The 22353-nt window shown below is 40.2% G+C and overlaps 1 protein-coding gene across 1 annotated transcript; it reads left to right on the plus strand.

Annotated features, from left to right (window-relative positions):
- Nucleotides 1-1883: 1883 nt before the first annotated feature.
- NDUFA9 (NADH:ubiquinone oxidoreductase subunit A9) lies at nt 1884-21967 on the plus strand. Its single transcript, XM_055711593.1, has 11 exons — nt 1884-2022; nt 6067-6237; nt 7057-7154; nt 7346-7437; nt 10349-10490; nt 11625-11727; nt 12474-12541; nt 12690-12766; nt 16958-17053; nt 19058-19124; nt 21688-21967. The coding sequence occupies exons 1-11, from the start codon at nt 1965-1967 to the stop codon at nt 21856-21858; spliced, it is 1143 nt and encodes a 380-aa protein (XP_055567568.1). The 5' UTR covers nt 1884-1964; the 3' UTR covers nt 21859-21967.
- The last annotated feature ends 386 nt before the right edge of the window (nt 21968-22353 follow it).

Here is a 22353-nt window from a genome sequence, read left to right on the forward strand (position 1 = left end):
GTTAACTTGTAATTGGAGCTGTAATAACTTGGATGTGTCCATTATCTTACTGCTCTTTTTTTTTTTTAATGATTACATCACTGTAAGACACAAGCATCTCTGGTCAACTAGCACATCTTATCCATACAGTAGCACTGATGAAACAGGAAAATATTCTTTTAAAAACAGAGAATAGAAACCACACAGCTCTGGTTCATCTCTCCTGAAATCAGGGGGTGGCAAGCCTGAAGACACATCTCCTGATTTATAGTCTTTTGCCTTAGCCTTAATTCATCCTTCTCCTTCTGGTCCAAGCTTAGAATATGTTATAAAACCACTTCCCATGGACATTTGTGTCACTGTACAGAACAGTTAAGGGTCAAATCCCCACAGCAAGAGGCTCTGACTTGGATCAAGAACAAGATGGGCATGTGAGATGCAGGAACTGGGGAGACACTTTCATGTAGCTGTGTGCCATTTCTGAAATGAGGCTAGGTACCCAGTTCTGCTTGGTGAGTTCGCACTGCTTTCCACGAGCACCCATTGCATTTGTACTGTATCTAAGCATAACGGCACAAACTGGATTTCCTTAAGTCATTGAGGCAGGCTGGGCCACTCAGAAAAGCTGTGGTGAAACTGTAAGACAGAGCGAGCGGCGGTGGGTAGGTTGTTTGGGGGTGGGAGGTAGAGGAAGCTTGCTGTTGTGGTTCCTGGCTACCAGCAAAAATGGATGAGCACGTTTAGTTCAGCGTGCATCTGACTTACACATCAAAGAAAAAAAGCCCTTGTGGCTGAGAACTGGATGGCCAGAGTCCATAGAATATCCAGATTTTTGCCCCAAACCCCAAATCACCTGCTATGCCACAGCTCTGGCAGAACTACCATTTGGATTTGCATCAGAAGTTAAAACTTGAGTATTTTGGAATCTGTCCAAATTGCCAGAAATATTCCCCGACTGTTCTGCCTTTCCCTGCACTTATGTTTTAAAAACTTTCTGGTGAATATGAGCACTAACTACAGTGGCGTAAGCCAGGTTACAAAAGAATGGCCATTTGTATTCAACGCAGACCAAAAAGCAATGGGAACCCATGGGAAAACCGAGGCTATAATAGTGCAAGTGGCAGATTTAGAGTGCCCTGTGTGCGATCGCGATGTAACATTCACAGCAGCACTTGCTTAGGGGAAAAAGTCTCAGTGAAACATGGAAGACCTACGATGACAGCAGGAGTTATGAATTTCAGAGCGGTTGCACAACGTAATCATAGAATTGTTTAATCTCCATGTAAGGCTGATTTAATGAGGCCAGGTAATTCAAGGCCTAAGTTACTAAATGTGTTTTTGATCAGTCCAGCTCAGTAGCAGCCGAAGTTACTGTCATTTCATTGTTGGACTTTGCTCATTTACCACCAGATAAGCACTTGGATGCTGGAGCAAGGAGGACAGCAGTTGCCTTAGTTTAGTTAAGTATTTAAGCCTGGGGCTTTCAGATGCACCTGCAAGCGTTGGGGGTCATTCTCGCTCTGGAACCCCCTTCTTGGGGGCTTCTGAACTTCCCTCCTACCCTCTAGACCTGTGAGCCTACGAACTCGAGGCGCCTTCGCCAGCGGGCCCAGCCCGGCCACCGCAGCCTGGCCCCGGCGCGCACGGCCCGGCAACCCGGCCCCACGGCCCGGGCCGGCTCCAGCCCGGCGGCTGCTCCGCCGCGAGGGACTACGGCTGCCCGCGGCTGCGGTCAGGGCCCGGGAGCGGGGCTCGGCGGGGCCCGAAGGAAGCCCGGTAGCGCACCGGCCGCACTCCAGCGGCGAACCGCCACCACCCCGCGCCGCCTCCCCTCAGCGCCCCCGCTACCCGCCGCGGGGCTGCGCAGCCGCACTGCTCCGCCCCCCCGCCCCCTCCCGCCCGGCGGGGCGCTTGCGCGCGCAGCGGGGCGGAGGTTTGGCCCTGCCCGCGTGCCGTCCGCCGCGGGGGCTGCTGGGTGAAGCAAGATGGCGGCTGTGGCTCGCTGCTCACGGGCTGCCCGCGGCCTCCTGTCGCCAAGGGCAGGTGAGTGTCACGGCCGCCGAGGGGCAGGTGCCGCGATGCCGCGTCTCCCCGCGGGGGCCCGGGGAGCCAGGCTGGCCTTGCGCTCTCCGCCTGAACCTGCACGGCGCTATGGCAGCTGCCTGCCCGGGGGCCTCCCTGCTCTCACCGCGGCACCCTCGGGGTAGAACGGGGTGAGGGAGCCCGCAGGGCGCCGGCCGAAGAGCAGCGGGCGGAAAGAACTGTTTGCGGCAGAAACGGTCGCTTTCTGCCTTCCTTCTCTTTAGGGGAGCTGGGGCTTGTAACCGAAAGGGCTACGTGGGATTGGCTCCGGCTGCCGGTGTGGCAGTACAGTAGGCTGTGTGGCAGGGACTGTCAGAATGTCAGCGGATGAAATGTAGCTAAAAGTTTGGATACTTTTTGCTCTTTCTTAAGTGACCGTGACGTTCTGGTCATGGTCTATAAGCATGCTTAAGCACCAAAATCATATTTAAAGCTTGTATTTGGGCCTTTGCCACCAAAACAGAACTGGGTTTTAGTTAAGTTGATTTAGTGCGTGCTCCACTGTTGAGTAAACTGGGAGATGGCAACAGATTTTGTTGGTTGAAAAAAATGAAGGAATTTAACATACTTTAGATTGGAGCAATGTGTCTTGTCAAGAAAAAGGCCACATCTAGTTTACAGTGGGTATTTGAGGTTCAATTCAAACCAGTGTTCGTAAATCACTTTAAATATGGATTGTAAAAGTAAACTTCCAGTGACAAATCCATTCTGGTTAGTGAAGAAGATGAAATTCTGCTGTTCTGGGAAGGAATCTCTGTGCAAGTCTGTGTTACACAGGAGCACAGAGCTTTAAGTAGTGCTGCTTCAGCCTGGAGATACTAACATGAGCTGTGAAAGCTGGATGGGTCTATTAAATTATGTTGTCCTGATTTACTGAATGTTGCATTTTGATTGGTCTCCACACTGTGTGTAAGGTCCTTTACTGGTTCTGAATCAGTGTGAGGATGTCTAGCCTGCTTTCTTTGAGTCTTATAAACTTTTTTTTTTTATTAAGATATAGTGGTAATTGATGATAATTTGTGACAGATCTGGTACAGTTACAGAACAAGAAAAGATGTACAGCACTAAAGACCTTATAGTGTAAAGGCAGGCAACCATGCACAAGGTGAGAGAATACAAGACAGTAATAGGATGTTATTCTTAGTGTGACAGTGATAGCATCATGAAGAGCCTGTCATCAGTAATATTTTTAGAAATAACAGCAAAAAAGGCACAAAGTAGCTGAAAAACATGTATAATTTCTTTTTCAGATTAATTTTTTGCATTTCTTATATGGGCTGATCTGTTTAGTAATACTTTTTTCAAGTGATGCTCACAGTGGGCTGAAATCTTGTTGCTTTTAGGTTTTATATTGTAAGGGCTGAAATGTATTCCTTCCTAAAAGTAGCAAAGATAGTGTTAATTCTGTAAATACAAATATTATGTATTTTTTTTTTTTACAAACCTTTAGAAAGGGAAGTGTATGTATAAAAAAATAAAATACTGAGGAGCATGTGTCATCAAGCTTTCTCTTTCGTCATCTCAGCATATCATGTAGCTTTTTTGCACACTAGAAGAAATCCTACTGGTTAGAAAGAACCCAGTCATTTTTCTGTGAGTCTGCCTACCTAAAAAATAAATAACGAAACCCTAGTTATTAGAGCACTGCAAGAATGAAGGTACCAAGGTCATCCAACTGTCTCTCTCGATTTACCCTTTACACTTGCAATTGTACTGAGCTTGGTTAATCTCCACTCTCCTGGTACCCATTACATAGCTACAGGCTTTATTCTGTACAGAATATTCAGTATACACTACTGATTTAATTTACAAGTTTGTTCTTTTGTAATTTAAAAGAATAAAGAAAAAGCAACCCCCCTCTTCAAGAGTTTTGGATGTCGAAACCTAGGGTATGGGCTGTGTGTTTGTGTAGTCTGTGTCAGCCAACATTGTAAGGGTGGCATAGTAATGTGTTTTAAGGTGTGCTGTATTGGAAATCCATTGAAATGACTGTCTTCAGCTTCACTGTAATTCCACAGAAGTGTACACAAAGATTTTAGAGAGCAATGGGAAATTAACTGGATGATAGAAAAAGCAGAACATAAAAATAAGTGGTGAATATGGCAGTGATGAGTTGCCGTGTTCCTTAAATTTGTTTGAGGTATTATGAAGTTTAATATGAACATACTGTGTCACTTCTATAACTGCATGTCAGGTTTTTAGACATTAATTGAATGCCACAGGAGTGTGTACTTCTGTTAAACTCCAGCAGATCTTTGACAAATGATGTCATTTTTTTGTGTGTGTTTTTGTTTGGTTGGGGTTTGTTGTGTGTGTATTGTGTGGTTTTGGTGTTTTGTGGTTTTTTTTAAGGGTGCTTATCGTGGAGTGTATTTTCCTTCTTTCTTATAATTAGTTTCAAGGTCTCTACTTCAGTAATGGAGAGGCCCTGCATATCTGCCACTTTTAAGACAGATACCATGCCCAATTTAACTGTTCCTGAGCTTGGACCTGTTTTGTAGCAGAGCTGCTTTTTAGGCACTTAAATACCTGCTTGAAGTTTGTGTAGGTAGTATCTTACTTTGTCCTGTTTCTATCAGCCAATTGGAGTATAGTTTCTAGGCACAGCATATTAATTTGATAAGTACAAGTGTATATGTGTGATTGTTTTATTTAGTTAAGTGTCAAACTACCTTTCAGGACAAAATTGGAGATATGGTATTGTTTATTACTCCACTTTGTGGGGTATGGAGAGAGGAGGGATAGGCAAACTTTTGGGTAGAGAAACACCTCCTTCAGGCACTGAAATCTTGCTGGATTTTCTGGTTTGAATTCTATCAGCTGATCTAACAAAATGTAATTTATGTTGAAACATACCCTGTCCTTTTGATATTCTTGTTGGCTACAACATCAGTGCCACTGTGTAACTGGCAATACCTAACAGTGTCAGGATAAAATGTACTCCTTCAGTGTACAAGTGGGATTTTTTTTTTGTTCTTTCTTAATGCGTCCATCATTCTGATATCAAACACTAATCTTGTTTTCATTATGATTCTTGCTACTTAGATTTATATGGGGAAGATTCTTACCCAGAAAATGCTTATGGCCATGACTTTCTAAAAGTTGGAAGGTCAGTTACTGGATTTCTGTTACATGCTCAAATTAGTTTTCCAATGACAGCTTTTACGGTCTGCTTTTGTCCACAGTCAGATGCCTGTAGTGCGTTTATGTACTCTATATTTCATCTGTTCCTTTCTTCTTATGAGCATTGACATGTAGTAACACTAAACACTTCCAATTTCAAAAATGTCTTACAAGGGATTTATTTCTTGCGTTTGGCTGACTTGGTTGGAGAGGACATACGTTTCTTCTTTCCAGACTCCCAGCTGGAGCTGCCTTGTCAGTTTATGTCAATATCCTAGTGATGTCCTATTTCCATGGCTTTCAAGTTTCTGTATCTCCTTAAGAAAAGGAACAGCTTTGAGGCAGTAATACATCATGAATCTGGCTCTTAGCATCTCTTCATTTCCCTTCACTCCAGAGCTATGATATTGAAGGACTGCTGCCTCTTGCAACATTTGCCTGCTATGTTTAGACTGAGGTGAAAAGTATGGTTAACTGCATCTAGAGTGATTCTGAGGTCTTTTTCCCGCAGTTCCCAGATCTGGAGGCAGGATGTGGATGTACTCAGGTGGGACCTGCCTCTAGCAAGTATTCTTTGCCTAACCTCTGTGCTTCACCTTATACATAGATGCTAGCCATTTAAGCTTTACTTACTGTTTAGGAACCGATAACGTTTCATGGCTTCATTTGGTCTTTGACTTTTATCAACCACTGCCTCAAGCCTGCTGTCCTCTGACCTATACAGATGTCTTTGGAATAGCCTGTCAGGGGTCTTGACGTGGGAAATTTTGCGGAGGGAGATTAAAGAAAATGGATCTGTAATGAGAAGAATAACATTAACTGTGGTTTGACACTGCTAACTTTTAGCTTGTATCGCATGCTCTCTCCTGTTTTGTGTTGTAGGCCCTGGCATTTCTGTGCTAGCTGCAGCACCATCTGTGTTGCAGCCGCGCCGCCGAGTTCATCATGCAGCGATCCCTCGTGGAAGAAGTGGACGATCCTCTGTTAGTGGCATTGTGGCCACTGTCTTTGGGGCTACAGGTTTCCTAGGACGATATGTTGTCAACCGTTTAGGTAATGTTCCCTAGGAGTACTAATTAAAAAAAAAAAAATATCCGTTTAATGAAACTCTAGTTTTTATTCAGGTTGCAGGATAGTCTAGAAACTTCTGGCATTTTGGATCTTAAAAGTGATTTTTTTTTTTGTGATACTTTCATAGTGTTTGGTCTGCCAGAGTGCCAAGATGTGACAATTAGTAAAAACTGTTTTAATTTCGAAGGTTTTTAAGATTGTTAAAATCATTAAAGTAAGCCATTCTCCTTCAAATACTGTTTTTCAGTCTGTAAAATGCAAATCTGAGGAGAGGTACAACACATATTTGATTCTTCTGGTTTTGGCCTTGTTAGAATATTTTACTAAATTTTTTGCAGGAATTTGATTTACATTCTTTAAAATTGCCCTTTGGAATTTAAGTTTTAGAAAATAACTCTTCCTTTTTTGTTTTTTCCCTTCCTTCTCCTTTCCATGCAGCTTAAAAAATGCAAATATTCTTGATATGACACATTTTTAGGTATTGTACTGTGTTTATAGTACACATTTTAATTGGTTTTTTTTTGTTCTTGTTTGTTAACAAGCTTCTTGAGAGATTCTGTTTTGTCTTACAAGCCCAAATACTCAAGTATGTCCCTGTTTAAGAATTCCAATGATGTAGGTTCGAAAACTTATTTCTGTTCTACTTCTAGTTTTGCAGATAGCTGTTCAAGATATCCTATGTGTATTTGTTGTGTTTTAATACCAGGAAAAAAAGGAAGTTTTGTACATTCAGAAGTTCAGCTACTTAAAGTTATGTAGTAGTCTGAGATAAACAGAACTTCTGTTTTTTTGAATGCTTAGGTCGCATTGGATCTCAAGTAATCATACCCTATCGCTGTGATCAGTATGACCTCATGTATCTGCGGCCGATGGGTGACCTGGGGCAACTTCTCTTCTTAGTAAGTCTTTTGCTTTGGCTTTAGATCAAATACAATACCATTGCTATACAAGGAAGTCTGTTAATCATTCTCAAAGTCAGAACTTCAGCTATTGTTTAGCCTCTAAATGGCAATGGTGTGAAAGAGCTTTCTTTGATTGTGCCTATTTACACATTATCTCATCTTTTTCCCATTTGATGTTCTGGTTACAGGAGTGGGACTGTAAGGACAAAGACTCTATCCGAAGAGCCATGGAACACAGCAATGTGGTCATTAATCTTGTTGGAAAGGAATGGGAAACAAGGTAATTTTTCTCCCCGCCCCCCATTTTCTCTGTATAGATAGATTTACACCAGGTATTGGACATTGTAGCAACGTTTTACAGCATGTGTACAGTATGCAGTGACATTGACATTATTCTTGGCTTCTATGAAAAGGCAAACCTGAGATTTTGCTTGTAAAAGTTCTTCCATTTCTTTAAATGGCTAACTAGAGTCCTGGTTATGATCTGGTCTTCAAAAGTGCATTCTTTCTATGATTTCCTAGTGTATAGCTTTTGTTCTGTCAGAGAGTTTAATGTGCTGCTTTCACACACCTTGCAGATGTCTCATGGGTGCCTTCCTGTAGCTGACAGAGGCTCACCCGTTTCTGTGAGCTCATATTTACATCATTACAGAAGGCTTTTGTCCTGTCACTTCAGCATAGTGATGAATTGTAGCCTACTAGAATAAGCTATGATCAAGTTTTTCCTATTCTCTTGTGAATATTAATAAACAGGAGTAGCTAATGGAGAGTCCCTAAGATTGTGATTAATAACATCATTCCTTGACAGAATTTTGGCACAGACAGTATTGGCTACATAAGCATTTTTTTGGTAATAATTTTAAAAAATAGTTCCTTTTTGAAATCCATTTAAAAAAAAATCCCATATTGATTTTTTGGTTAAAAATACCTGTCATAGCCTCTTTATTTTTTTTTTCATGCCAATTATGTCCACTTTATTTAAAGCCTTGTGCAGAACTGCCAGACAAAACCTCATTAGTTGTGTGATTTGCCTTTATACAGTACATAACTTTGCTATCATAGTAGACAGAAACAAATGCAGATATCAGTTTCATCTGTGTTTATAAGCATAATGTCTTTGTTGCTCTTTTTTTGTGAACAGCCATTTGATGTTCAAATTGTAGAATTAGTAGTCAAATTACTAGTCTCAGATTGCAGAATTATTTTTCCTAAAATAGGTGCTTGCCAACAGATATACAATTTCAGCTGTTTTTTGTTTAGTGAAATATCGTGCATAACTTCTGGGAGATGCTTTGATTTCACATTCAAACTTGTAGAGGTACTTTCTTTTTCTGTTAGTCACTTAGCTCCTTGTCCCACTGTTGGAGTCTATAACATAGTTTATTTGGGGAAAAGCCTACCAAACCTAAATTAGCTTTGATCTTGTGCATCTGACAAGGTTTTTGGTTCTTTTTGTATGTTCTTCAGGTAAAAATACATAGACCAGCCTGATGAGATTGTTCTGTGCTTTTACTAAATTATGAAAGATTTTAAATGCTTATTGTCAAATTAGAAGAAATTTCTTTGTGGGAATGAAGGAAGAAAAGAAAGTCTGTACGGGTGGCCCAAGGGAAATGTAATCTCTGTTTCTCTTTCAGATATGTATTTCATGTGTACTTCCCCCTTTAAAATATCTGGACTGGTGTAAAAAGTGGTGTAAGGGAGTATTTCTTTGTTATTGAAAGGAAGTGTGAGGACAACCACAAAAGGTTTCATTCTAGTTTAAAAACCTCCAAACCTTGTCACTCTGGTCAATTTCAACAGATTCAAAAGCAGCGCAGTCTTTGTACATGTTAGAGACTTGTATATTCCAAAACTTACCACTGTATTGCACAAATGTTCTTGGGTATTTTATACGTGTTGGTATTAATTGTGGTGCTGGAACCCTGAGATGAAATTCTGTGGTCTGTTAAACATGAGGTCAGACTAACCATCATAATCATCCCAAACTCTACAAAAAACTTCAGCACAAAAAAAAAAAAAAGTAAGATTAGAAGCAGAGATCAGTCAAGAAAAGCAAAGCCTGCCATTACATACTTTTCTTCTTGCCTAGTATTAGTGTACAGTCTCATCTGTGTGTACTATGTTGTTTGAAAACTCCATAGTTACAGGAGCAATGTTGTTCGTTCTTGTGTGTTTCTAAAATCTATTTTTGTGAGTAGAACAGGAGTGATGGTTCCCAGGATCAGATTAGTTGTTGAAGGGTCAAAAATAACTTTTTATTTTTAAGGCTTTCTTTAGGCTCCAGTGGGATCTGAAGAGCTGTGGGAGTAGATAAGGACAGAGAGAGAGACATTTGGACAAGATGTTTGTTGCCCAAAGCAGATGGAAAAGATGGAGCGGGGTGCTTACAAGGATAGTATAATGACATGAGAAGCCAATTCTTTCTTGCAGTCTTGGGATAGTTGGAAAGAATTTTGGGACTGTTGCCAGCCTATAGTGTCAGTTGTGCTTGGAGACAGAGCTTCTGTATTGTTCTTGATCAGATGCCAAACCAGATTACAATTGAACCCCCTAATTTAGGCCCCTTGAATGCCCTAAAGTGAGTGTAGCTGTTCTTTCTGCATGCTTCTCCTTGAGGTCCCTTACAGCTGCTCTGAAATGGTTCTGACTCCTCTGTCAATGTAAGATTTTCCATTTGCATAAGCACCTGTCTGTTCCTTGGTCTGTTTTTGTCCACTTCACCAGTGCCTAGCATCTGCCCTAACTTAGGCTGCTCACAAGTTTTGAGCTCCTTTGTAGTGTAATTGAGTGCATCAAATCAACTGAAATTTTGGACAGGTGTTGTAAAAAGGCAGCTTTGTTCAGATTTCAAGATGCAGCACCTAAAAAAAAATAATATCTGTTTTCACTTGGGAAGACTTTTCTGTTTGTCACAGACAAGTCTGCAAGAGGATTTTTTCATACTGATTTAATCTTAACAGATGAAAAAGCAGAGCACTAAAACCGTAAGTGAAGCTTACTGTTGCACATCACTTTCCTCTAGTTTTTGTTATATGAAGAGTCCCTCATGAAAGGGAACTTTGTTTTTAACAAAGTCCATCAAGATGGATTTGTAAAATATATTCAAGTAATACATAATTGCTGTTTGGTTGTTAGGCAGCCACTGTTGATTGCTCTGAAAGTAAAATTTGTTTTTTGCCTTGTTTTAGAAACTTCAGTTTTGAAGATGAATTTGTAAATATTCCTACAAGTATTGCACAGATAGCTAGGGAAGCTGGTGTGGAAACACTCGTTCATATCTCTCACCTGAATGCTAACATGAGAAGTCCTTCCAAATACCTCAGGAATAAAGTAAGTCTGGAATCCTTTTGAATGTGTTTTCAGAGAGCCTACTTTCTTTTTGTATTTTTTATTATTTTTTATTTTCCTCCCCCCCAAACTGTTTGAAGGAAATCATTGTATGAATTTACTATGGAATGTTTTCTGCAGCTGAGGAATTTTTCAGTTACTGTGCTTATTGGAGCTAGAAATCCTCCTTAGTACTTCATGTGCCATGAAGGGAAATAGAACTTATATTCCTGAAAACTCTTCCTTCCTTTTATCCTTGAATATCTTTGCAACTAAAATTACTGTCATTAAGAAAGAGGAACTAGTTTGATGGTTTGGGATCTGATTTCAGGCCTAACAGATAAGGCTGGAATGACCTAGCAAAGTAGTTAGCAGTTGATGCCAAAATGAATGGTGCAGAGGGACTTCAGGCATTTGGAGTGGGATTGTTACCTGCTCTTGTAAAAAAATAAATAAATCTGGGTTTGGTGTCCTATTTTTTTCCTTATTAGGAATTACAATTTTCTATTGCTGATTTTCTCTTTTTAATGCAGCTATTGTCCCAGGTTTCAGCTATTTTTGTTTTGTTTGAGTTCACTGTACTCTGCCTTGTCTTTAGTATAAAAATTTTTGAAAGCCAGGGTTAAAATTTGGTAGCTTTCCATGTGTAACAGCTCCATAGGATAGTTAGGCCTTACCATATTGGCCAGTCCCATGTGAAAAGTAGCTAACTGCCACTGAAATTTCAAATTGTACTTAAGCAGTTCTTGGAGTGGTCTGATAATGCTGTATGGGTTATGTAAACCTGTTTTCTTCCAAGCTCTGGTCTGACATAAGCAAGAGAAGTACTTAGCTTAGGCTTCTTCCTTTTTGAAGCTTGTCACTTTAAATTTGTGTCCCTTCACTAGTGAGACTATTGTATCTCAAACAGAAGAAATGATCTACATGTTTATGGGACTTCTGGGACATTCTGTGAGGCCTTTATCTTAGCATAGCATCTCAAAGATCAAATGGCTCAGATATAAATAATTTTGTGCTACTGATGGTGTAATTTCTTTCAGTGCTGTAGTCAGGGTGCATTACTTTCTGAAAAGGCATGCTCTTCTGGTCTGTTCAAGAATGGATCTAATGAATGTGTTCATTTTAATTGAATGATAGGCTGTTGGAGAGAAGGCAGTGAGGGAAGAATTTCCAGATGCTATAATTTTGAAGCCCTCGGAGATGTTTGGGAGAGAGGACCGATTTCTCAATCATTATGCCAGTATGTACACTTGAAATAATAAACCCATCTATGATTTGGATACTTGACTATAGAGAACAGAGAGAAAATGTGATTTGCTTTTGAAAAACAGAGAGGTATGTTTTTATCAGAAATTTACAATATTTGGTTAGCTGAAGGTGTATGATACGAAACAATACATTTTCATCTCATGACTGAACTGTTTCTGAATCTAGTTAGTTTGCTGTTTGGTTTGATTTTTTCTTCCCTTTTTTTTTCCTCTTTTAAGGGGGGATGTTTACTATTTATTTTATTTTATTTAGATTGTTCTGAGCTAAGGTCTGGTCATCTTAACCCTCGAAGTAATTTAACCTGAAGGTAGTTTTTCAAATTGGTAACGCTTGAATGTAAAAATCGACTTGAGTTGCTCTGGGCTCGGAAGCAACAGTAATGAATCTGATGTATCGCCAACAAAATTGCTAGGCAGGATAGGGTGGAATCTGTTTCTGTCTTGCAAAGTTGACATATCTCTGAACCACTCTAAGTAAACAGTAAATACAGCCTTCCTATCATTGTTAATAAGAAAACCAAATATGCATTGAAAACAGTGCTACTGGAATTGGATGGTAATTCTTCCCAATTTTTTTTTTGTTTGTTATTTTTTGTTAGTTAAGTCAGTTTTCAGAAGAGATCCACATTCAGTGTACTGCAAAATGTATTGGTTGTTTGCTTACTGAAAAGATTCAAAGATTTTGTTCTCAAATTGTGTATGTGTTTTTTTTTATCAGACATGCGCTGGTTCGGTGGTGTGCCTCTTATTTCTCTGGGCAAGAAAACAGTGAAGCAACCAGTATATGTAAGTTTTCAATAAAACAAGACAATCCCAAATCCTCTGTGTGTGTGTGTGTTGTGTTTTTCTTTTCCCCCTGTAAATCACTTCTGAAAGGGGAGTGTGCATGCATTCCTGTTTTCTATTAGTAATTGTCTGAATTTGTTTCTCACAGGTGGTTGATGTAGCAAAAGCAATTATTAATGTAATTAAGGATCCTGATGCTAAAGGAAAAACATACGCCTTGGCTGGGTAGGTTACTTTTCTGATTCTAATTAACTGAAGTACTTGTTCTTGGTGTCATTTTTTGGCATGCTGTACAGTACATTTAATTTCTCATCCATGCACACAGTTTGAGCTGCAATAAATTCCACCTCCTTTTTGGGAGGAAAAATGACTCAAGCTGTTATTGTGAGTACTCTGAAAATCCTAGTTTGGGCCTCATTGCATTTAATGTTATGTTTGTGCACACAAAGAAATAGGCAGTCTTGGGAATCATGCTAAACAACACAGATTTGAAGAAAATTCTGCTAAAGCTGTGTGGAAACCACTTGGAATTAGAATGGATAGAGACAGTGGATCTTTTGGAATAATTTGTGTACAAAAGCCCCAAGTCAGAATAGGTCATTAGTATTAAGAAGAAACAATGTGGCAAATGCCAAGGTAACGGGTCCATGGTTTGGTACTGAAACATAGTACCGGAACTGGTCTTCACCCAGTATATGCGGTAAAAGGAACACGAGATTCATTGATAGAGAAAATAGTGGCTAATAAGTCAAGATACAAATTATGCTGAACAGGTCCCTTTTTTCTATAATGTGCATATTTCTATCTTCCCTCCATATACATTAAAATGTTTATAATTATCAGGATTTTGCAGAAAGCTTATCTGAGATTACATTGATTTTCCCACATAAATTTTGTGACGCTGCTGCGGTGACAGCTCTTTATTCCCATAGTGCAGAGATCGGTCGTTGCTGGTTGAGGTTTTACTCATGTCATGCCACTTTCTTCAGTGCTGTAACTGTTGAGGAGGATGTTACTCCAGGCAGCTAGGCTAGGTTGTGCTGTATGCTGGTGTTCTGGAAAAGGCAGCAAGCAGGTCTTCAACTGCTTTTCGACCATACTGAGGGATTTCTGCTCAAAACCTATCAAAATAAGAAGCTAACAATGGTCTGAAAAGACTGCTAACAGCAACAATAAGGTTATTAAGTAACTTCAGGTTGCTTTCAAATCACTGGGATGATACAAAGTGTCACACTAAAGAGCAAGTGTAAACAAATGCTAGACAGCCATTCAAACCCAGGTTGTTGTTTTTTTTTTTTAATGAGAGAATAGGTTATGTAGGTGTCAGATGGACACAACTAATGCAAAAACCAAAATGTGACAAAATTAACCATTTGAGTGACTATTTTATCTCATGGGGACAAAACTTGAAAATGGGTCAACATGTATCCAAAGCTGCTTGCTGAAAAAGGAAGGAGAGGTGCCTGGTTTTAGGTTTGTCACTGTCTCAGCAGCAGCAACTGCCCTAACTGCAGGAGAAACTGAGAATTACACACTTAACAGAACACTATTTGCAGCCAAATGGAAAGGCAATTGGCTAAACTTTGAATGTGTTCTTACAGTTTGAAAGTCTCATTTTTTGGCAATTTACAGAAGGTCAGGAGTTCAGTGCCCAGGTTTCAGAGACAGGAATTCAAGCAAGGATGCCAGGCTGTCACTGCAAGGAACACACTTTCAGGCACATAACAATGACTGAAAAGACTTTGGATAAATGATGGTTTAAACTGAAGATCCAAATCAGTGTTGGAAGACCAAAGGAACTCTGCAGCATAACCCTTGACTGAAGCTGTATGAGACACTTCTTTATTTTTTTAGAGTTACCAGTTTAAGTTTAAAATAGTAATTCTGTAAAAGAGCATTCTATTTCTGTGGGTTTGGGTTGTTGTGGTTTTTTTTCTTTCTTTCTTCTTTTCTCCTTCCAACTAAATGGTGGGATAGAGTTTTAACTATGACAGTGTCATTGCTGTTTCTGAATGATGGAAGATCTCGTATGGTTTTTTACCTGTGCCCCTCTTTCCCCCATGGCATTGGTTTTGCTTCATCCACTTGTTAAATCTGTCTTGAATGCTAATGCTCTAGAGCTTGCTGTTTACTAGCGTTGTGACTAATGTAGTGACACTTCAGTGTGATTCTGTTGGTGAAATTGTATTAACGTTTGGTAATTTATAAAGGAACAAACAGTATTTATTTTTGTTTTCACATTTTGAAGTTGTTAACCCTATCCTTACATGATCCTTACAGATCAGGATAAAAGTGAAATTGACTTATACTACCTTTAGATAGGCATGAGGATGTTAAAGTGTAAGGGCAAAAAATATAGTGTGTTGTGTGTCCCCTCCCCTTTAATAATTAATAAGTAATGAAAACTAAGATTTGGTTGTTTGGGGTTTTTTTTTTCCCCTCATTGAGTAAGTAAATTTGACATTACCACTTTCTGCTGTGTTTCTCTTGTAAATTCTAGCAACAGAAGAAAACTCACTATTCTGTTTTTGATGATAGTTCTTTAGTGTAACTTCATAAATGCAGATTGATCTCAGGTTCTATAATCCAGCCACCTGGATGAAGTTGATATGGAGTGTCAGGTGTTGAATTCCATTAAAATGTTTTGCCCCAATTCGCTTTTACAAACTAAAGTAGTAGTAATGTGGGGCTGTGTCTTTTTTCCAGCATTTGTCAACAAATTTTGTTTGTGGTTGTTAGCATTGCTGTTCTTTCAGAAGAACACGTCAGTTGGAGGCTTGATTTTCATGTGTGCAACCTCAGACCTTGACATCTTTGAGATCTTGGGTTTATCAAACTGAAATTCGTGTTCTTTGTATCATACACCTGAATTTTTGGACTGTGTGATGTTTAAGTATGCAGAACTGTCTTACTCTAGCATGGTTTCATTTTTGTGGGGATTTAGATTCCAACAGTAATTCAGTGTCTCCTATGAAGTTAGAATATTAAAATGCGAAGGCAAAGTCTGAACAAGAAAGGAATGGGAACTCCCAGTGGTGTAGGTTTCTCTTAAACTATTGCAGGTGTGCAGGAGATGGACTGCTTCCTTCCCTCCATCTTGAGAGGGGGAATGCGTTCTTCTGGGGGAATTTACCTCGGTTTCTTTCACTTGCTTTTGAAGAGAACAGTATGCTTTTAGTTGAGCAAAGGCAAGTGAATCAATTTCCTTGCATCTATTTGCTACCAAAGATGGGATAACTTTTGTTAACAAGCCTTTCTTAATTTTACCATTTGCCTTCTGGCTTCCTTCTGTTACGCACTGCCAATTGGGCTTGTACAAATTCAGTCCTGTCTTGGTGATGGAAACCTTGTATTCAGAATTTGAGTTGGCATGGAGGAAGCACATTAAAGGTGTGCTTTAAAAGTACATGGAACATGCTTCGTTCAGTGTGGTTGTGGTGGGTTAGCCTTGGCCAGCAGCCAGACACTCACCCAGCTGCTCACTCTCCCTCCTCAACAGGGCAGCAGAAGAAAACAGTATGAAATGCTTATGGGTTGAGATAAAGGCAGGGAGATTGCCTACCAGTTACTGTCATAGGCCAAAAAGACTTGACTTGGGAAAAATTAATTTAATTTACTGTCAATTAAAATAGATTTGAATAGTGTAAAATAAAGACGAATAAAGCAACACTCTCTCTCCTTTACCGTTTTCCCAAGCTCAGTTTCAGTTCTTCAGGTTCAGCTGAGCAGCGCAGGGAGATGGGGAGCAGTGGGTTATGGAGGCAGTCCATAACAGTTCATTTCTGCCTCTCCTTTCTCTTCACGCTTTTGCCCAGCTCCGGCATGGGCCCTTCCGTGGGCTGCAGTCCTTCAGGATAAATCAGCTCCACTATGGGCTCTCCATGAGCCACAGGAATCTCTGCTCGAGTGCCTGGGCTTTTTTCCTCAGTCCTCTGTGCCTGTGTGACATTTTTGCCCCTCTTTAAGAGTGTTTTACCAGTGGCACCACCACCTTGTTTGAGGGGCTCAGCTGTGCCTTGCGGTGGGTCTGTTGGAGCTGTCTGTGCCTGGCACAGGGCAGTCCTGACCTCTCCACACAGGCTGCGCCTGCAGCCACCCCTGCCAGCACCTGGGCACTGGCACCCAATGCAGTGATAAAACAATTCAGCAGTTTGTGACTTACACTGTTACCATTGCTGATGTCAGATGATATGTTTTTCTAACTTAATCCCTCTTTATTTTAAACAGTACAGAATCTGGAGAGCCAAAATTAGTTCCCCCTCTTGTGAGGAAAACGACAAATCTGGTAAATCATTTAGAGTGAACAAAACAGGCCCTTGGTAGGCTTCAGGGTGGAGGGTTCTAAATTTTTTGTTCTTGCTGCAAATATTTAAGTATACCTAACTTACCTAGAATGTTTATTGTTTTTTCTTTCAGACCTAACCGATACCTCCTGCATGACATGGTAGAATACATCTATGCAGTTTGCTTTCGAACCTTTCTTCCCTATCCACTTCCACGTCCTCTCTACCAGTAAGTGGGACCCTTCCTTCAGTAGGATCTTGGGATCCACCAGGTGGCACAGAAGCATAAATAACTGTGGCACTGGTTATTTAATATTATCAGTTGTTATTTAACATGCTAGGACTGTAGAAAGTGGCTTTCCCTAGGTAGTCGTTAAATGGCTTTGAGTCTTCTGCTCAGGCACAGGCCAGCATTTGATGAGCTAGTGTATGAAAAGTGTACTTCTAATAAACTTACTAGAGTCACTGAATGGCTTTGCTGAGTCAAGAAGTAGCAGAAGGTCCTAAGTAGAGACATTCAGTAGCAAACTAAATGAACTTTTATACAGTACTACAGGGTAAATCTGTGTGTATGTTGTGGACTGTAGGTGCTGACAGATTTTTCTGCAGCAGCTTAAGGTATTGCTACTGTCAGCTGTGCTTCCAGTCTAGTGAGCGCTGCCACCCTGGAAGCAGAGTTGGGGTAAGGGTGGGTATGGGTGTTGATTGACTTTCTATTTAAGTCCTTTGTATTGATCTCAGCCAGTGTTGGAGGTAAGTTTGTGTTGAGATCTTGACCTGGGAATTTGAGCAGTGCAGTTATGAGCAAGCATTTCTTTGCCTGAGATATAAGGGCAGTAACGTCTTTAGAAGATGCTAATAAATTGGGAGATAAGAAGGGAAAGGTGTAGCATCACACCAGTTGACTGCAGTGGATGGACTGCAAGGGCTCTGTTTGCATGCCCTGAGCTGCTTCTGCAGCTCTGTGTTCTGGCCTCAAGGTGTACTGGGGATAGAAGGTGACTTGCTGAATTGCAGCTACTGAGGAATAGTGCATGAAAAAGTGCAGTATAAATCTGAGCCTGGGCCCAGTCCTTCAGGCATAATCAAATCCTTTTGAAGAACTGTCTCAAACAGTAAATGCTGTTTCAGAAGTTGCCCTTAGCATAGTTGAGATGTGTTAATATTTGGGGTGCTGGTTCTCCTCAGTTTTAGTATAATGCAAACTAATAAGTGAAAAAAGTCACTGATACTAGAATCCTCCTACCAATCTGCTAGTAATAGAACTCGAACACTGGATTCGTGTAACTGATGATGAATAATGCTAGAACATTTTAAACGGTTGTGTGTGTTTCTTAATTGGCTGTAGAGGCATGAGGTTAACATGGCTCAGCTGACACAGAGAAGCTTTTTGAAAAAGTAGCTGTGTGGGTGCTTATTAGTTTTATTCGCATTTGCTGCAGTCCATGTTATGCTTCTTTTTTTATGGGCTAAAGTAAGTGATATTCCATATTTTTGAGACAAGAATGCATCTAAAAGGTGATTAAGCCTCGTTCTGTGTATGTGCAGCAACTTAGTAACACCCTAATCTGCAGGTGAGCGCTTCAGTAAGAGATTCTACCTTGCATACTGTTGGTTCCAAGACACTGAGCAAGATCTGTAGTGTTATTTTCTTTTCTTTGACAGATTTTCTTTCCTTCAAGGGAAACTTAATTTCTGAAAACTGCAAATATACTAATCCTCATCCTTTTTATAGATGCAGATTGCTCCAGATTCCATCGTCTTGTTTGTACGGCTGTTAACTCATTTAGTTGTCAGCAAGCGTGTTTTCTCATGGAGGCACTGAATCAAACTTCATGACTAATTGGACTACTGCCTACACTACTAGGGAACAGAGCTTGGAGGAGAGGCAGGGGCAAGACTGAACCCTCTGGTGTGTGGGGAACTGGATGTGGAGGTTTACTTTCCTCACCCACTAATGCTCATTTTTACTCCTAGATATCTGCTCCTCCATTCCCTTCCAAAGTAAAAGAATAGGAGATCGAATAATTCAGTAGCCAACAGTTAAAGTTACCAGAAACACAGCTAAGAACTTGCTGGCTGACATGTTCACTGCTTTAATGAATTCATAGCTTGCAAGAACGGCTACAGTACCAGCTCTCTCACACTGTCAGTGTGAAATATTTATACCAGTTCTTGTGTTCTGTGCATCTGAATAACAACTATATTTTTGCAATACTCTTTCTGATTACAGTTTAGTTGCAAGATTCTTTGAGATTAATCCATTTGAGCCATGGTTAACACGAGACAAAGTGGACCGGGTAAGTGTAGGATAATCCACAAATTCTTCTTGGGAAATGTTTCATTGTCTATTTGTAACTTGCACTTGTAGTTTTGCATTAAAGGAGCACCGAAATGTGTGTGCATCATGTGGTGTAGTATTTCAGTCAGTTCAATGGCTAGAATTTGATTATAAAGAATCGCTTTCAGACTATTTGCATAGTACAAAATTTTAATTTTTTTAAGGTGTTTGTATATAACCTTCCTCGAATATGGTGATGGTTCCTGCCATACAATTGCTGCAGCTGTTGTTGTGCAGTCTCACTCTGATTTGTCCAGACCTGTTACGGTGCCAAGGGGATACACTGTCAAAGCAGTTCCAAGATTCATCTGATGTAGTCTTACAAAAACTAGTAAGAGAGAGACGCTAACAGAAGTGGGTTTTTTAAAAGGCATCTTAATGATGTAGTCTTTCCACTAGCCTTGGTGAAGGAAGAATAGTTAACATATTGCTCTGAATACATTTAAGAAAGTGGTTGAAACAATTGGTGAGAGGGTTACATAACAAGAAGTAACATGATGAGGTGGGGAAAGGGCCCAACCTTCGTGAAGTGTTAAAAGTGGTCAAGTCTCATGCTTGCTTCTGTTGTGTCCCTCCCCCCCACCCCCAAAACATGCTATTGAAAATGACAGCCAAAGTAGAGATTGGATGTGCAGTGTGCAGCTAAGAGAGGGGTGGGTGTGTTCTCCCCTCTTTTAGGTAACTAGTGAATTTTATGTACCTCTAGATGCATTAAAGTCACTTATAACACCCAGATAATGGTGTTTTTAACAACTCAAGTTGAACTGGCAGCACTGGATACAGCCCAAAATCTCGCTTGACATTAGAGTGCATTTTTTATGTACAGGTTGCAACTTCATGTTTATTCCTAACTTCTCAGAATGTCTAAGTGGGAGTGGAGAAATACTTTGCAAAAAACCCCAACTGCAAGCGAGGAAAAAGTAGGATTTAGCAAGTATTAGTAGCAAAACTGTTGGCGTATGTGTAGGTTAGCAAAGATAGTCATGTACTCTGACAGTCTCTGAGCTTGCTGTTCTCTGAGGGTTGTAGGTACTCTCCCAGCTATTTTGCAGAGTTGGAGTTCCAATGACTTTTGTTATGATGCTGTATCTATAGCCTATTTTGACCTGATTGTTCCAGAATTAATTTGAGCTAGGGTACTACCATGAATCTGGGAGACCTGGGTTGTATACTTAGAGCAGCTTACTGAATAGCTGCAAGCAATTAATTTCTATGTTTACATTTCTCCATCTGTGAAATAAACTTTTCTTATTCTGTTTGGAAATAATTGTGAAAAACTGTGGACGGTATGTGTAATGAAGGAGGTAACCTTATTTATGGTCCAGTGCAAGACTTTTTTTTTTATTTTCCCCAAACAACTGACTTGTACCCCATACTGGAGAGGGTTGGCATTGTAGTTGTATTGGCTGTATTGACCCAGGTCCCATCTCCTGAAAACCTAACTTCTAGCCACCTTTGTCGTTTATAGAGTAACATTTCATAAAATAAGCCTGCACCAAATCACTAAAACTACTGCAATTCAGCTATAGCATGAGTAGTGCAAGAGGGCAGTTTCTCCATGTCACTTGTGTGTCTGATTGTTCCTCTTCCCAGCTTTTCATCCTTAAGTAATCTACATAAAATTAGATCCAATTGAATTAAAAACCTTTCAAGCAATAATAGCATAAGAGAAATCCCCGTTTTCTAAGATACAGGTCATATGTGTTGCAAATATGGTAGTAGAATTAAATATTTGCCCTGTACAGGACCCTGTTCTAGACCATGATCAGCGACAAATAACCTACCAAAGGTGACAATTCAACATAGTTTTCTTGACAAAGCAGAATGTATGTAATTGCCGTTCAATATGCCCTTTGTTTGGCCTAATTTTATGGTTGCAATGCAGTAATCTTCCTGTAATGTATACCTGATGGAGAGAAAATGAAGACACTTTTCTGCACGTTTCACTGCTGTTTATTCCTGAATGTAAATCTGAAGCCTGAAGGGCTTTTTTGCCAGATGCAAACCATCTGAATCTCCTGTCAAAGTACACTGGGTACGCAATACCTTGTGTAATGACGCCATAGTTCTGTAGGGCCAAGTCGAATGTTTTTCTCCTCCCAGGGGAAAACGCTGCCAAAATCAGCCAAGGAACTGGGACTGACACACAGTTGGCTGAGTCCACATTTATGTTTGGATAGGTCTTCAGATCTACAAGGTGCAGCAGTGTATTGTATTGTGGGGTTCTTTATCAGGGGAAACAGTCTTACATCAGCAGCCTTGAAATTGTAGTAGACTGTCCTGAGAGCTGCCATTTTGTTAAAAATTATTTTGAGATACATTAAAATGTTTCTAGTACTATGGAAACTAATTAGCATACATCCATAAAACTAAAAAAAGTACTCTGTACTTATATATGAGGTCACCTTTTTTCTATGTGAATGATGGGCGTAATGCTGTTCATTCTATCAAGTGAATTCCCTCTTTTTGTTTGTTTGGTTTTTTTTTTTTTGTTTTCTTCCCCCCACCCCTTCTTTTTAAAGTTTCACACAACAGACATGAAGTTTCCTGACCTTCCTGGTTTGGAAGACCTGGGTATTCAACCAACACCTCTAGAACAAAAAGCAATTGAAGTTCTGCGCCGTCACCGCAGATACCGCTGGCTGGATGCTGAGCTGGAGGAAGCAAAACCAGCTAAGACATATCCCATGTAACAGTTGATAAGGTGGTTACATAACACTTCTTAAACTGCCTTTGTATGACCCAATTTGTTTGAAGAACTGTGTATATACTGAGTAAAATACATTAATCGTGTAAACTGTATTTCCGCAGTGTTGTCTTTTCAATTATGGAAGCCCGTCATTGAAAAGCAATTTGTCTCTTTAAAAGGTCATGGAAGCAAATTCAGTTTGTTGCTTAGTTGGTAAGCATGAAAATATTTTGTAAGTTTGGGACTAGAGGGAATGTGTCTTAACACTAATCAGTTTCTCCCTTGGCTCTCAAAGCAAGCATATCGCGACGAGTTTTACTAAGTGGTCAAGTGATTTGTAGAACGTTGCATTTCAGGACTATGTTGCCTAGAACGTGTCCTTTCCAATAGGGACTGCTGGTACTGCCATCTATTCAGATTATAAGGTCACATAAAGACCTGTTTTTAAGTTCTTGACTCTTCTGAGCTTTGTTTTCTGCCCTGAGCACAGCTGTTACAG

This window comes from Falco cherrug, chromosome 5 (genome assembly GCF_023634085.1).
Source record: "Falco cherrug isolate bFalChe1 chromosome 5, bFalChe1.pri, whole genome shotgun sequence".
In the NCBI taxonomy this organism is placed as follows: domain Eukaryota; kingdom Metazoa; phylum Chordata; class Aves; order Falconiformes; family Falconidae; genus Falco; species Falco cherrug.